Genomic DNA, 14,350 nt, shown 5'->3' with positions numbered 1-14,350 from the left:
GCTCCTGTAAAGATTTACAGCCTCGGAAACCCTGTACAGGGTCACTATGGGTTGGAACCGACTCAATGGCACTTAACAACAACAATGTACTACTGTTCCTGTCACAAACACCGCTCAAATAATGTGACTAACTGTCCCAAGACAGCAAGGAGCTCAGGTCACGCAGTGGGTGGGTTACGAGTTGGGCTGAGGGGGAAAGATGAGCCTTTCTGCACCCCTAGAGATTCCTGTACAGGGTCACTATGAGTCAGCACCCACCTCAAAGTCTATCACCCCACAAAATAAAACAGAGGATATTCTTTCCTTCTAAAAAGGGTTTGTGGTTGTTAAGTGCCGTTGAGCCAGTTCTGCCTCATAGCGACCCTGTGTATGGTTTCTGAGGAGCAGCTGCGGGGTTTGAATTGCCGACCTTACAGTTCAAATTACCTTGCAGTTCAGAGTTGATGCTAAAGCATTTTATAAATTTATCAGATTACACTTGAATAAAAAGTCATCTCCTTTGAAGGTCCTGTTCCCCCCCAGACCCCCTACACAGACATGCCAGTATAGTAAACTAGGAATTTTCTTTTCAAAACACAGGCATTATGACAATATGACAATGTGACCCATACCCAGCCCCTGATGGCAGGCCAGCCTGGGAACGGCCTGCCCGACCCTAGCAATACAGACCTCTGTGTGGTGACCACCTTGAGTACCACACAGACTGGGCGCTGGAAAGATGGGCCTATTCAAATCAGAGACCACAAAAGAAACCATCTTACTGATGACTCATTTATTTGGACAAAAACATCTCTGTCCTGTGTCCTTTTATACAGAAAGTGGAACGTTTCAAATATATTAGTTTTTCTCTTTTTCAACAGAATTCATTTCAATCTGGTGGCAGGAGCTGCTTCTCGTTCTAGGACTCACGTTTCAGTAACACATATGCACCCATCACAGCCAAAAGCGCATACTATAAAGGAAACACAATAGAAAAGGTGAGGGTTTTTTATAATACATTTAGAAATGTATTCAGATGAAGTCTGTTCAATACTAGGCTTGAGCACACCATCAAAAGATGCCCTCTTCACCCTGGCCTTGCCCTCAAGCTTGCTGTACAATGCTGCATTATGGTTAAAACTCCTAAAATACATGGCTGGACCAAGGCTCAAACACTGACCAGAGCTAATGTACTGCTTAGTGCTGTGTGGGTTTCTCATTCTTTGTCAAGTGATTAAAACAAAACTGACTAACCACACTGAGATTGGGTGATGGATGCACAGTATAGGGCTCATGTGGTGTTGCTGTTGAGTCCGGTCCGACTCCTGGTGACCCCAGGTGTGCAGAGCACAACGGCGCCATAGAGCTTTCCTCTCAGAAACAGATCTTCCAAGGTGCCTCTGTGGGGGTATGAACCACTCACCTTTCAGCTACTAGTTAAATGCTTAGCCAGCAGCACCCCCAAGAGATTCGGGCCTATTGTCTTACTCTAGTTCTGTGTGTGTTTGAACATTTTTATAATAAAAAACAAAAAACATATAGATGTCATTTTAAAAAGACACCTATGAACATAAAAGATGAAAGTGGTTCTTTTAAATACTTCATATTGGTAATTTAAATGATGATATGAATCTGCAGTTGACTAGAAATCCTGTGCAGAATAATTAACTAGAAGACATGTGAAGAATACTTCCCCTCCCCAGCACTTTTACAGACAGCTCCATTCATTGTAAAGTTCCACTATTATGAAACACACATGCACAAGTCCTTACCTTGAATTTTGGATAATCATTCATTATTATGGTAACCATACCAACATACGGCAAAAACCTAAATTATAAGACAAAAATCAATTATTTTTAATGATTACCACAGCAACTAAACACAATCTACATCATCTTAGGAAGCAAATCTTCCTGGAGACTTCCACTGATTAGGACTGTAAAAACAATCTTTGAAGATCAATGACCCAAAAGGCTTTTCAAGTAAAACAACAAAACAGAAACACCCATGAAAGCTGGGATGATTACACAAAGATGATCATTAAGAGCCTTAATCACAAAGCTGTTTTTAGTAGGAAAACACTATATAATCTAACTGCCCATCAAAGCATACTGCTACAATATTCAGTGGTACAGTATATAGCCAGTTGTTGTTGTTGTTGTTAGGTGCCATCAAGTTGGTACTGACTCATAGCCACCTTATGCACAGCAGAATGAAACACTGCCCAATCTGGGCCAACCTCACTACTGTTGTCACACTTGAGTCCATCGATGCTGCCACTTAGCCAATCCATCTCATGGGGGGGGGGGGTTTTCTCTTTTTCTCTGACCCTCCACCTTACCAAACATGATATCCTTCTCCAGCAACTGGTCCCTCCTGACAATATGTCTCAAGTATGAGAGAGAAAGCTTGGCTGGCCATCCTAGCCCCCAAGGAGCACTCTGGCTGTACTTCTTCCAAAACGGATCTATTGGTTCTTTTGGCAGCCCATGGCACTTTTAATATTCTCCTCCAACACCATAACTCAAAAACAGAGATTAATTTGGCACAGAAAGCTATTTTCAACTTCTTATTAGATAAAAAATCAAATTCTGTGTAAAATTACATTACATATGTACACACATGTGTGCATACATACACACACGTCTCATAGAGGCACAAACTGAGAACATTTACATTATGTAGTGGTCAGTCTGGGAGGATTTCTAGTCCCTGTTGTTTGAAACCCACAACCAATCTCTAGGTAAGAATTGTATCTAAAATAGAATTAGACTCACTGTATAGACAACGTGCTGTTGTTGTGTGCCACTGCGTCGATTCCTACTCACAGCGACCCCATAGGACAGAGTAGGCCCTATAGTGTTTCTGTGGTACTGTAGGATCAGCACTGGACTGTGAACCACACAGTCAATGGTTCAAACCCACCAGCTGCTCCTCGGAAACCCTATACAGGGTCACTATGAGTCGGAACCAACTCGATGGCACTTCACAACAACAATCTTTATGACAGCAGACTGCCAAATCTATTCTCCTGTGGAGCTTCTTAAGGGTTTGAACAGCAAACCTTTCAATCAGCAGCCAAGCGCTTAACCATGGTGCCAATCATACTCCTCAAAGATAACAAAGGAGATTTCAAAAAGCTCGTGGGAGAATTCCATTCTCTTTTCATTCCAATTCCCCATGAACTTGGCAAATTTCTGGTACCTAGATTCAGTTTTTGGCTCTAGGTTCTCCAGAAGTTCTGTTTGTGTAGCCTTCACGATGCAAACGCAAACAATCCACAACTCTCCTGACGCACAGCTGCTGGGAATGAAGGGCTCTGTTGTCCTTCCAGCTCTGCCCGTCTCTACCTGCCCTTCTGGTTTCTGAGTGTCCGAGTTCATGGAGGCAGCTGGTACTCACCCTCTGGCTCTGCCCACCACGTCCTTCTTTTCGAGCCAGTTCTGGCCTTCTTTGTACAAGCCCCTGTCGTCCACCTCGTTGTTGTCTCCCTTCGTCAGGAACTTGATGTCGCCACTCTCTCTGGAGAGCAAAACAGCATCCTCTCAAAAACCATTTTCCATTCAGCATCATGAAAACCTGCTGTTAGTTTACTACTGACCTTACAGTCATCCAAGAGCATTCAGGATAACAAAGAACACTTGCCTTAACCTGAGATGACTGCTGACGGATACCCATTCCCTGAAGCAGCTCTAATGGCAATTCTAAAGCATACACTCACTCTAAAATATACAAGCACCTCTGACACCCGACCAGCAGCTTGGCAGAGCGTCATTGGGAAGGTGATGACTAGTACCTGGCACCACCTATGAGGGAGAAAATGTTGGCACCTAAGTTCTCTTCAAATCTGAACACAAGGTAACTCATGCTACGCACCAGCAGACTAATAAGTCCTGTGCATTAACCGCTGTGCACATCTTCAAAGTCTCAATCCCCCAAACTCTGAAATGTTGCCTATGGTTGAGTGATGTGCATGCTCACTCAGGTTGTTTTGTCTCTAGAAAGTCGAGATGTTCTGGGTTGGATTTGAACTGTGTTCATCTCCTCAGCCCCTAGCACCCCCTTGTCAGAATGGATCATATTCCTCTCCTCTCTCGACATGAACTTGGTCCCAGGTCTCGAAGACTTGAGCACAAGGTAGTTCAGACACCAGTGTGCTCTCAGCTCTCATCACACTTAACTTTTCCTTCCTTGGCAAATGGGTGACGTGTTGATGCATGACTTTCATCACCACTGAACAGAAAAACATGAAAACCAAAATGCACTGTTTTCAAGTCAATGCCAACTCACAGCGACCCTGTTGGGCAGAGCAGAACTACCCCATAGAATTTCCAAGGCTGTCAATCTTTACAGGGACACACAACCTCGTCTTTCTCCCAGGCAGCAGCTTGTGGGTTCAAACAGTGAAGCTTTTTGATTAGTCAAACGCTTAACCCACAGTGCCACCAGGGATCCTTACAACTGAGTAGAGTGGTATAAGATCCAGATAGAGAGGAGATGGGGATCACAAATGGCATAAAAGCAGTGTGGCAGAGACATGAGGGGTTCGTTCAAAAGCTTCTAACCTGGTGCTCAGACAGGCTCGACACAAGAAACACAGGACCACAGCATTATACAGCTTTCGAGGCAGGAAGACCAATGAAACCGTGTAATCAGAAAGGATGTGAGACTCCCACAAGTCTTAATCTATAAATCTTACGTCAGTATGACCAGATTAATAGGACTCTAAAGGCAATGGAGTCTTCTCTACAATAAACAATCCTCACTTGCTCAATTTCATCCTTAGACAGTTTTTCACCTTTAGTGATTTTTGTCAAGCTGGCTAAGACTGTGTCACATGATGACCAAGGGTGCTGCTATGCCTGCGGGCTGATGTGGACACACCAGGTAAGGTGTACACACGGGTAAGGTGTACACACGTGTATGGTGTACACACGGGTAAAGTGTACACACCGGTAAGGTGTACACACTGGTATGGTGTACACACCGGTAAGGTGTACACACTGGTAAGGTGCGAGGGGCTAACACAGATGGAAGCCGAGTCACTCAAATGTTGAACGTGTAATGAAATGACAAACTGAAGGAGCAAGACCTTTGGGTGACACCTGAAAGCAATGAGTAGAAGGGAATCTAATACTGGAAATGTACAACTCTTACATCACATACACATGCAAATATGTGCACACACACAGAGGGAATGAGAACAGCCTCATTATTTTAAAAACACACTGTTGTTCCTAAATTCCGTCAAGTCAGTTCTGACTCATAGCAACCCTGTGTAGGGTTTCTGAGAGTATCGGTGGGTTTGAACTGTGAACTTTTCTGTTAGCAACCCCATGCTTACCCTACAGCACCTTGCCAGAACCACTAACAAGCAGTTCAATTTAAAAGAACCAAAACACTTCACTGGCACGGAGTCGATTCTGACTCCCAGACCCTAGGTCACCTGGCTGTCATGATAGCCCTGTGGTGTTGTGACTGAGCTCAGCGCTGCTCCAAGTCATCCAATCGTCCATGGCAGAGCCAGGAGCACTCGCTGGTGCTCACTCTACAGCTCACAAAATACAACCATAAAGAAGGAACGCCTCTTTACTTTTCATGGACTTTGATTACTCTGTGAACTATTGGAATGTCTCGTCCTTCGACTTTAAAGACAACTATTTCGCCAGCTCTGATGGGGTCTTCCCGGAAGTTGGTCAGGAAGAGAAGGTCTCCTCTGTGGAAGGCTGGCTCCATGCTGCCACTAGAAGGAAGCACAAAACACACATGAGGATTAGCCTGCATTCAAAGGGGGCAGTGTGTCAGTTTATAACGAACAGAATCAGAAACACAGCCAGCTAGAGTTTATGCATGCTCACTAGTCAGGTACTTTGGATAAAGTGTAAAACAAGCCATGGGGTTTCCCTCTGGCCTCATAAGGTGAAGCTCAGTGAGACAGGATACAATGGCCTCTGGGATTCTAGTATGAAGAGGACACTCGAAAGCTCCTCTGTACTTGTATTACTGGGGAAAATGTAACAAGAATAATGCGGACGCTCTGTAGTAAAGCTAACAATTTGGCCTAAAGGAAAAAAAATCTTACTTACATATATTATACTCACATATATTATACTCTAGAGACAATGCCTTCATTTTACAGCATTTCCCCAGCACCTCTGATACTGAACTACAGTTTCTCAAGGGATGATAAATAAACAAATGAATAAACTTAGGGAAGAGAGTGGAGACCAAATTCTGACCCAAATCTCTGGCTGCACGGTATGAGAAAGGGGCCCAGTGGAGGGAGCGGGTGCTGGCCTCGGCTCCTACACTGGTCAGTGGTGCCTCGACCAAGATGTTGTTGTAGCCCACTCATCTTTATCCATCCATCCACAAACATCTATGTATCTACATACATACCGACATCCATCCATCCATATATCTATCTACATATGTCTATCTGTATCTTCTGCACAGTACATCTATCTACCTACACACATTGTTTTCTATCTGTGGACATACATACAACTATCGATCTATCCACTTATCTATTCCCACCAACAGTGACATTCTATGAAAGGAAATGCACTGAGCAGACACATCCTGAAGCCTCTAGAAGCTCCAATCTGAAATGGGATGAATTACGGCGGCTTGATGCTTACACTGACTCCAGTGGTAACTTCTGTAAGGAAATGGGCTGTACTTTCACAAACACGCGGTTTGAGATGAGGAGCCATCTACAACAGTTTGCTGAGGGAGCGTGAGAAAATACTTGATGCCAAGTAGGCAGTGGGGACACACACACCTGTCTATTTTTTGTTGTTGTTAAGCACCATCAAGTCAGTTCTGACTCATAGAGACAGTGTATAGGGTTTCTGAGGAGCAGCTGGCGGGTTTGAACTGCCGGCCTTGTGGTTTACAGTCCAGGGCTGATCCCACAGTGCCACACCAAGAGTCCTCTCTATTTGGTATAAAGAAAATCAAGTGATAGTTGTCAAGTGATTATGTGTACAAGCTAGTCTGTACATACATAATGTATCTACATTATACTATTATATAAGTAAATTGTCACTTTAAGTAGATTAAACCAATCAAAAAACCATCGCCACTGAGTTGATGCTGACTCCTAGTATCAACTCAGGATCTATAGGATTTGTGAGACTGTGAATCTTTCCCAGTCTAAAGGCAATGGAGACAGCCTCAGCTTTCTCACAAGAGAGACTGGTGGCTTTGAACTGCTGACCTTGTGGTTAGCAACCCAGCACCTACCCCACAGTGCCACTATGGCTCCTTACGCGATTAAAACATCACTTAAAATACAGGAGCAAGCTGCGGCACCACTGCTGGTGCCCTGGCATTAACATCTGAGTTGTGGTGTTGGAGGGGAGCATTCACTTACCACAACTGCCAGAACAAAGCAATATGTGCTGGAGAAGTACAGCCAGAATGCTCCTCAGAAGGATGGGGAGACTTCGTATCTCACCCTTCGGACATGTTATCAGGAGGGGGCAGTCCCTGGAGAAGGACATCATGCTTGGTACAATGAAGAGTCAACAAAAAAAAAGGAAGGCCTCAACGAGATGGACTGACACAGTGTCAGCAACAATGGACTTAAACGTAACACGTGTGAGGCCGGCCCAGGCCCAGGCAGTGTTTTGCTCTGTTGGGATGGGGTAGCTGTGAGTCAGAACTGACATGACGGCACCTAACTACAACAGCAGCAGTCACATAACTAAAGCTCTAAGATACCTACTGAAAAGTCATAAAAAATGAAGTCTTAAAACAGATGTCCATGGGAATGCTCCGGTCTATAAACGACCAACGTGGTGCGGGTCTCTCAGGCCCTGCGGGGACGTACCTGAGCACAACCACGATGGGGCTCTCGCTGCCCGTCAGGACAATCAGACCTTTCCAGATCATGAGTGCAGACGACACAATCATGGCGAAGTTCAGGACCTGGTAGTAAAGCTGTAACAAGAAAGGACAGGCCAAGTGTGAGAACAGCAGACTAGCCACCCGGCTGGAGACGCGTTTACAGAAAACGGGTCAGGACAGGGGACGGATCCAGACAGAGGACAAAATTACACAGCATTCAAGAGTCTCCCAGATGTCACCACTGCTGCCAAGCTTATGCCAACTCACAGTGCTCCCTAGAGGACAGAGGAGAACTGCTCCACAGGGTTCCTGAGACTGTAAATCCTGTTTATCTCTTCACTTTTTATTAACAACAACAACAAACTGTGAACTGATGAAAGCTTCCAGAGCAGATCATCAGCTTCAAAAATCATGCCTTTTGTTTCATCTCAGTGACTGCACCCGCCTCACTGGACCATCACCTGTACCACTTCCTCTGTGAGTCTTGTTTCCATCCCTTCTTCTCTGGGTCCTTGTATCAATGCTGCCATTCTGATCTGGCATGGCTGGCCATCCTACGGTGAGCACGCCTCACTGGTGTTGGTGTGCTCCCTACAGTCCTGTCTAGTGCGTAGCGGAGTTCACTTCCAGAGCTGAGGGTGACCAAGGGCCGTGGTCCCCAGGTTTCACCTGTCTCTATCTAGCCAGAAATCCTAGTCTTTTTAATGATTTTGAGTTTTGTTCCACATTTTCTCCTACTCTATCCAGGACTTTCTTTCAGAGCCGGACACCATCTAGTTCTTTTGATTTCAGGGGAGACTATAAATCTTTTTAGGGCGCTGAAAGCCTCATCTTTCTCCCACAGAGCAGCTGGTGGGTTTGAACTGCCGACCTTATGGTTAATGGTCTGCCAGGGCTCCTTTAGGTGACAGTAAAGGAGGAAACAGCAGATAAAACCTCAGTAAGGTTAAGATTTTCCACCACCTTAAACCCTAAAGCGGAGTAAGGTAAGCGCTGGACAGCAAGGTCTTTCTGAACTACAAGATGGCAGTTCAAACCCACCAGCCCCTTCCTTGGAAACCCTATATGGAACCAAGTCAATGGCACTTAACAACAACAACAAACACTAAAACAGGAGTCCCTGGGTGGCATAAATGGTTAAGCTCTCAACTACTAACCAAAAGGCTGGCAGCTGGAATTCACCCAGAGGCACCTCAGAAAAAATGCCTGGCGATCGACTTCTAAAAGATCAATCACATCCACTGAAAACTCTATGGAGCTCTGTTCCGCTCTGACACACATGGGGCTGACTCACAGGAACTGGTTGTTGTTTGTTTGTCTGTGAAGCCTGAAAGGCTCGTGAATGACGCTTTACCCCCAGAGCCTGCACTCTCGACTCGGGTCACTGTTCCAGATAGAGAGCCAGGTCTGGGCTGGGAGCCTGGGAGTCACCAAGAACTCTCCCAAAGATGGCCTCAAATAGAGACCAGAGACCATGAGGATGCCATGCTGCCACTGAAATTTACATTTTAAAAGTAAACAAAAAAGTTAAAAAACCTAGATGTTCAAGTTTCCCATAAATGTCTTTAAAAGGTGAGCAAGCAGTATTTGGCTAAGAACACTGGTTGGGAAGGGGCACTAGGGGGAATCAGTCATTTGCCTGAGTCCTGGTGTAGCGCTGTGGGTTAATGCATTGGATTGCAAAGTTGGGTTGAACTACAAGGTCGGTGGTTCAAGCTCACCAGTTGCTCCCTGGAAACCCTATACAGGGTCACTATGGGTCAGAACCGACTCGACGGCACTTAACAACAACAACAACAATGTTGGCTATGACGGAGCTTTAAGCTGACCTCACTCTACCTTAGACACTGAGTCTAGACCCCATGGCTTGTCCCACTCCTTCCCTGTGTCTCACATGCTAAAGCACAAAGCTCTTGCCTGCTGACTGCTCCCTCCACACAGGCCAGCACCTGGGGACTCAGGCCACGTGACCCCTGCCCATGTCACAAGTTCTTGTCCTCAGGCTATAGGTGAACTGCTAGGTCGGAAAGCTCACCTTCCTCCAAGAGACTACAGAGACTAAATCCACCGTGTCAGGCCTCGGCGCTCTGAACATAAGCCCCTAGGCACCTGCCTGACTGCCCTCCAGGGAGGCTCCTGACTTGGGTAAGGCCTCTGTCCTCTTCACACTCTGCTTCTGCCCCAGGGATCATCTTGAAGAGTGTCACAAAGCATGAAAACAGAGTCTGATTTGGCATAAAGTGGGGAAAAGAAACTCTCTGTTAATATTATGACTATAGGAAATGATGCCATTAAAACAATTATGAAAGAGAAATGCAAACAATTAAGATATTTAGATGGGACAAATAATGGAAAATGAAATGTACTTCAAAATGGAAGTTATACACCACTTTGAAAATAAGTTGGTTCCTGTGTCAATAGCAAATGATGAAACTATCATTATATCCCCATGAGAGCGAAAACAGAAACTGGAGGGCTCAGCGGACACTGCTGGTGTTACACAGCTGCCTCTGAGACAACACCAACCTGGGACGTCATAGTCAAGAAAGTCCCACCTGCCCGGCTTGACCTAAAAGGCTAGATCAATAATCAAGGCACCACTCAGAACCACAGTACTGACTAGGAAGGCCCCCAGGCCATTTCTAGACTGGTTTTCAAACCATCTGGCTCCACCCGAAAAAAGCACTCTTGCTGCTTTGCTAATGAAGATCTCATACTAAGAATAGATGCTTGAAAAATTCATTGAGAGAAAGTAAAATTAATTCCCTAAAAGGACTTCTTTTGAGGAATACATCTATCTGCTGCAGAAATGCCCAAGTACACAAAACCCTCACAACTGGGCTACCAGAAACCACAGAGCACACTGCCAATAGCCCACCTTTGGGCAGAGCAGAGTGTAGGTTTGGAATCCTGGAAGCTAGAACCTAATTTTGATTGAACTATTGACACGGCTGAACCACATCTAGAAAACACTCCGTGACATTTCACTTTGACCCACAAACTCTGTCTGCTCAGCACACTTATACTCAGCAACTGTCACCCAAAGATGAGATAGCCAGAGAGTTCTAAAGCAACATTCCCAACAAGACATCCTGGCTTCCGGAGCAGCAGAAATGCCAGTAGCTCTATTTCATCCTCTCTTCCTCATGGCAGAAACAAAGAATCCTTGTCCTGCATGTAGCTCTTGCCTTAGCTCATAGTAAGCCAGGGAGGCAGAGAAAGGTGATCCCACTTCCGAAACTGGTAACACAAGCATGCTTGACAAGGTGTCACAAACAAGGTATTGGACAGTGAGAAGGGAGGGGGGGGGGAATAAGCAAAAAGATAAAGCTTTTAAAAGGACCAGGAAGCAGGGGGTTTGAGCTTCTGAATTTTAATGAGAAGTCTAGAAAAACATTAGCAATGTAACCAGCTACTGATAGGTCTTATCTCTGAGGTTGGAAACACAGAGTTTTCAAAAGTCAGACTTTTGGATTAGTGATTGACACATCAAAAGGCCTTTTCTGATAATATGTGATCATAAGCATCTGTAATCAGTAGCAAGGTTAGAGATATTTTCAAAGTCTAGCCAGTAAGTCTAGGTTTTAAAATAAAGCACAGTTTCCTGGAGGATTTTCTTGTGAATAACATTAATGCTCAGCTCATGAGCCGTTTCTTTTTCAAACTAGTAACGTCAGGGAGCACTGGAGATGCTGTGGAATAAGGACTGAACTGCTAACCCCAAAGGTTGGCAGTTAAAACCCACCAGCCACTCTGCAGGAGAAAGATGAGGCTTTCTGCTCCTGTAAATACTTACAGCCTTGGAAACTCTATAAAGGGTAGCTATGAATCGGAACAGACTCAACAGTCCTTAACAATAATGTTAGGAACCCTGGGGTTAAGTGATAGGCTGGTTTGAAACCACTATTTGCTCCTCAGAGGAAAGATGTGGCAGTAAGCTCCGAAAGAGATCGAATTCTTGGAAACCCAGTGGGGCAGTTCACTCTGTCCTACGGGGTTACTAGAAGTTGGAATCAACTTGTTATAGCTCATCCTAGTTAGTTTATGAAATTCACTAAACTCTCCCACACTACTGCATTCATGTGAAGTTCTTCTTGAAAGAAAAGTACCACTTATGCCCACAGGCCTAAATTGTTTCCTTCCATATCCCACCAAAGGAGCTCTGGTAGCGTAGTGGTTACGAATCAGGCTGCTAACCTCAAAGTCAGCAGTTCGACACTACCAGCTGTTTCGTGAGAGAAAGATGAGGCTTTCTGCTCCAGTAAAGATTTACAGCCTCGGAAACCCTGTACAGGGTCACTATGAGTCGGAATCGACTCTTCGGTACTTAACAACAACAACAACTACATACCCACCAACCCACTCCTCAACACAATGGAACACATGAAACAATATGCTGTCAGAATCATGAGAATTAATAATATTTTCTAAGACAATTAAAACCCCGAAGTAGGAAGGTCTGCTTTTCTAACAAAATTTATTAGTAGAAGGCGGAAGACGGGTTAGGGGAGGGAGATGAAGGCACAAATGGTTAAGTGCTGGTCAGCTGGAGGAAAGATCAGTGGTTGGAATCTACCCAGAGGTGTCTCAGAAGGCAGCTCTGATCATCTGCTTGCTAAAGGTCACAACCTTGAAAACCCAAAGGGGTATGGGGTTGCCATGAGTCAGAAATGACTCTATGGCACCTAACAGTAGTGATGTTTCAGCCATCAGATTTGGGGCCTATGGGAACCGTGAATTCTATATCTAGAGGCTTACGCAATTGCATCATTTTTTCCGGTTGAGAGGGTTTCCTGTCCAATTCATACTCACTCTTGCCTTATATTGGGGAAGTAAGGAGGAGGTGGCTATGGGTCAGAACTGACTCTACGACACTTAACAACAACAAGGAGGAGGTAAGGCGTCCTGGTGTGGGGCTAGATAAGCACTGGACTGTTAACTGCAAGGTTGGCAGTTCAAATCCACCAGCCGCTTCTCGGAAATCCTATATAGGGTCACTGAGTCAGAACCAACTAGAGGGTACTAACGACAATAAGAACCCAAAGACACTGAAGCTGGACAGTCGCTGATTAAAGAAGGCGCAAGAGGGCAGCTCTGGTAGTGTAGTGGTTACTAGTCGGCTGCTAACCGCAAGGTCAGCAGTTCGAAACTACCAGCCGTTCCGCGGGAGAACGTTGAAGCTTTCTGCTCGGAAACCCTGTGCAGGGTCGCTATGGGTTAGAACCGACTCCACGGTACATCACCAAGAGGGCAGTTTGGCTCCCAGGTCCTCTAACAGAGGAGAGAGAACCCAGTCCGCGCGGCCCAAAGAGCCCACCCGAGCTGCCTCCATGCCCAAGGGCAGCCATAAGGATGGAATCTGAAATGAAATGAGAGGAGTTTTCTGGAATCCCTTCTGGAACACGGATTCGGCCCCACTGACTGAGCGCCAACTGTGTACTCTCTAGGAACAAGGAGCCCTGGTCTTGACAGATGGTCAGCGCTGACCGGGTGGGAAGAACTGGACCGCTCCCCTTGTCAGAAGTTCTTCCCTTTCCACCTTCCTTCCTCCGGGCCTCGGAAGCCCCACGGAGCAATCGGTTCCCTCTTCCAAGGAGCGGCCCTGCACACACGTGCAGACAGCTGTCATTCCCGCCTGGCCATCTCTCCTTAGCACCGGGATGCCATGCTCTTCCCCGTTCTGACCATTCTGCCCAGGTCGTAGTCTTGTTAGTGCAAGGAAACATCCACACGTGGTCTGGCGGATTTGAACCCAGAGAGGTTCAAACCTCTGAGAGGTCGCCGCCCGGCCCCCGGTGCACCAACTACATGGCTGGAGCCCCAACACTCCGAGCCCCGACTCCCCGCAGTCCGGGCTCAGCCCCGGGAGAGCTCCCCCCGCGCGGCTCAGCTACCTGGCGCTTGTTCATCTTCCTCAGGTCCCCGAAAATGTCCAAGCCGGACGTGGGGAGATGTGTCCCCACAGGGCCCGCGCGCACCATGGCGAGGTCGCGGGGGGCCGAGGCGGCCTGCGGGCTCTGGTTGTCACCGGACAGCTGCAGAGCACCGCCCGGCCCCCGCCCACCAGCTAGCGTCCTAACCCACCAAGGCGAGCCCGCCCTCCGGCGTGGGCCACGCGACCGAAGGCTCGTTCTAGGGTCTGGGAATCGTAGTCCCGTGAGTCTTGGCCTCCAGTTTATCTAGGAAGAGTCGGGAGAAAGAAAACTACCAGCCCCAGAATGCTGCAGGGCGAGAGCTCGTCCAGTGAGGACCCGGAGGCGCTCTAGGGGAGGGCAGCGATGAGGCTCGGGGAACCTCGTCGGTGCTTCCGAGGAACTTAGAAAAGAGTGTGATTCTGCATATCTCAGGGTGTAGTTCAGGGACGTGACAACTCAAGAGGAACAGAATTTCTTAAGGCTCTGGTCAGGCGCCAAGAAGACACCTAAAGCTCCCTCGTATTCACCTAGCCGTGTATCTTGGCCATTGGATGACTGAGACAGGGAAGGCGGGGCCTCTACGCTTGGGGCGGGCTGTG

At 46.6% G+C, this 14,350-nt stretch overlaps 1 protein-coding gene and 1 pseudogene across 1 annotated transcript; one reads left to right on the top strand and one right to left on the bottom strand.

The window, feature by feature from the left end:
• Positions 1-757: 757 nt before the first annotated feature.
• SEC11C (SEC11 homolog C (S. cerevisiae)) lies at positions 758-13,877 on the bottom strand. The gene is made up of 6 exons (XM_006837527.1): positions 13,731-13,877; positions 7,820-7,929; positions 5,576-5,725; positions 3,385-3,504; positions 1,752-1,809; positions 758-952 (listed from the first exon to the last, which is right to left on the bottom strand). The coding sequence occupies exons 1-6, from the start codon at positions 13,815-13,817 to the stop codon at positions 899-901; spliced, it is 579 nt and encodes a 192-aa protein (XP_006837590.1). The 5' UTR covers positions 13,818-13,877; the 3' UTR covers positions 758-898.
• Positions 13,816-14,350, top strand: part of LOC102829133 — a 44,729-nt pseudogene continuing 44,194 nt past the window's right edge.

This window comes from Chrysochloris asiatica, unplaced genomic scaffold, assembly GCF_000296735.1.
Source record: "Chrysochloris asiatica unplaced genomic scaffold, ChrAsi1.0 scaffold00021, whole genome shotgun sequence".
In the NCBI taxonomy this organism is placed as follows: Eukaryota; Metazoa; Chordata; class Mammalia; order Afrosoricida; family Chrysochloridae; genus Chrysochloris; species Chrysochloris asiatica.
Note: the sequence above shows the minus strand (reverse complement) of the source record. Positions and strands in the feature narration are given on the sequence as shown.

What these genes read in the sequence shown, in the direction of transcription:
- SEC11C (XM_006837527.1), bottom strand. Translation starts at nt 13,817, where the DNA reads ATGGTGCGCGCGGGCCCTGTGGGGACACATCTCCCCACGTCCGGCTTG. An exon ending in GTAATCAAAGTCCATGAAAA is followed by an intron (nt 3,505 to 5,575) that starts GTAAAGAGGCGT and finishes TTTGCTCTCCAG; the next exon opens with AGAGAGTGGCGACATCAAGT. An exon ending in GTGGTGGGCAGAGCCAGAGG is followed by an intron (nt 1,810 to 3,384) that starts GTGAGTACCAGC and finishes CTTATAATTTAG; the next exon opens with GTTTTTGCCGTATGTTGGTA.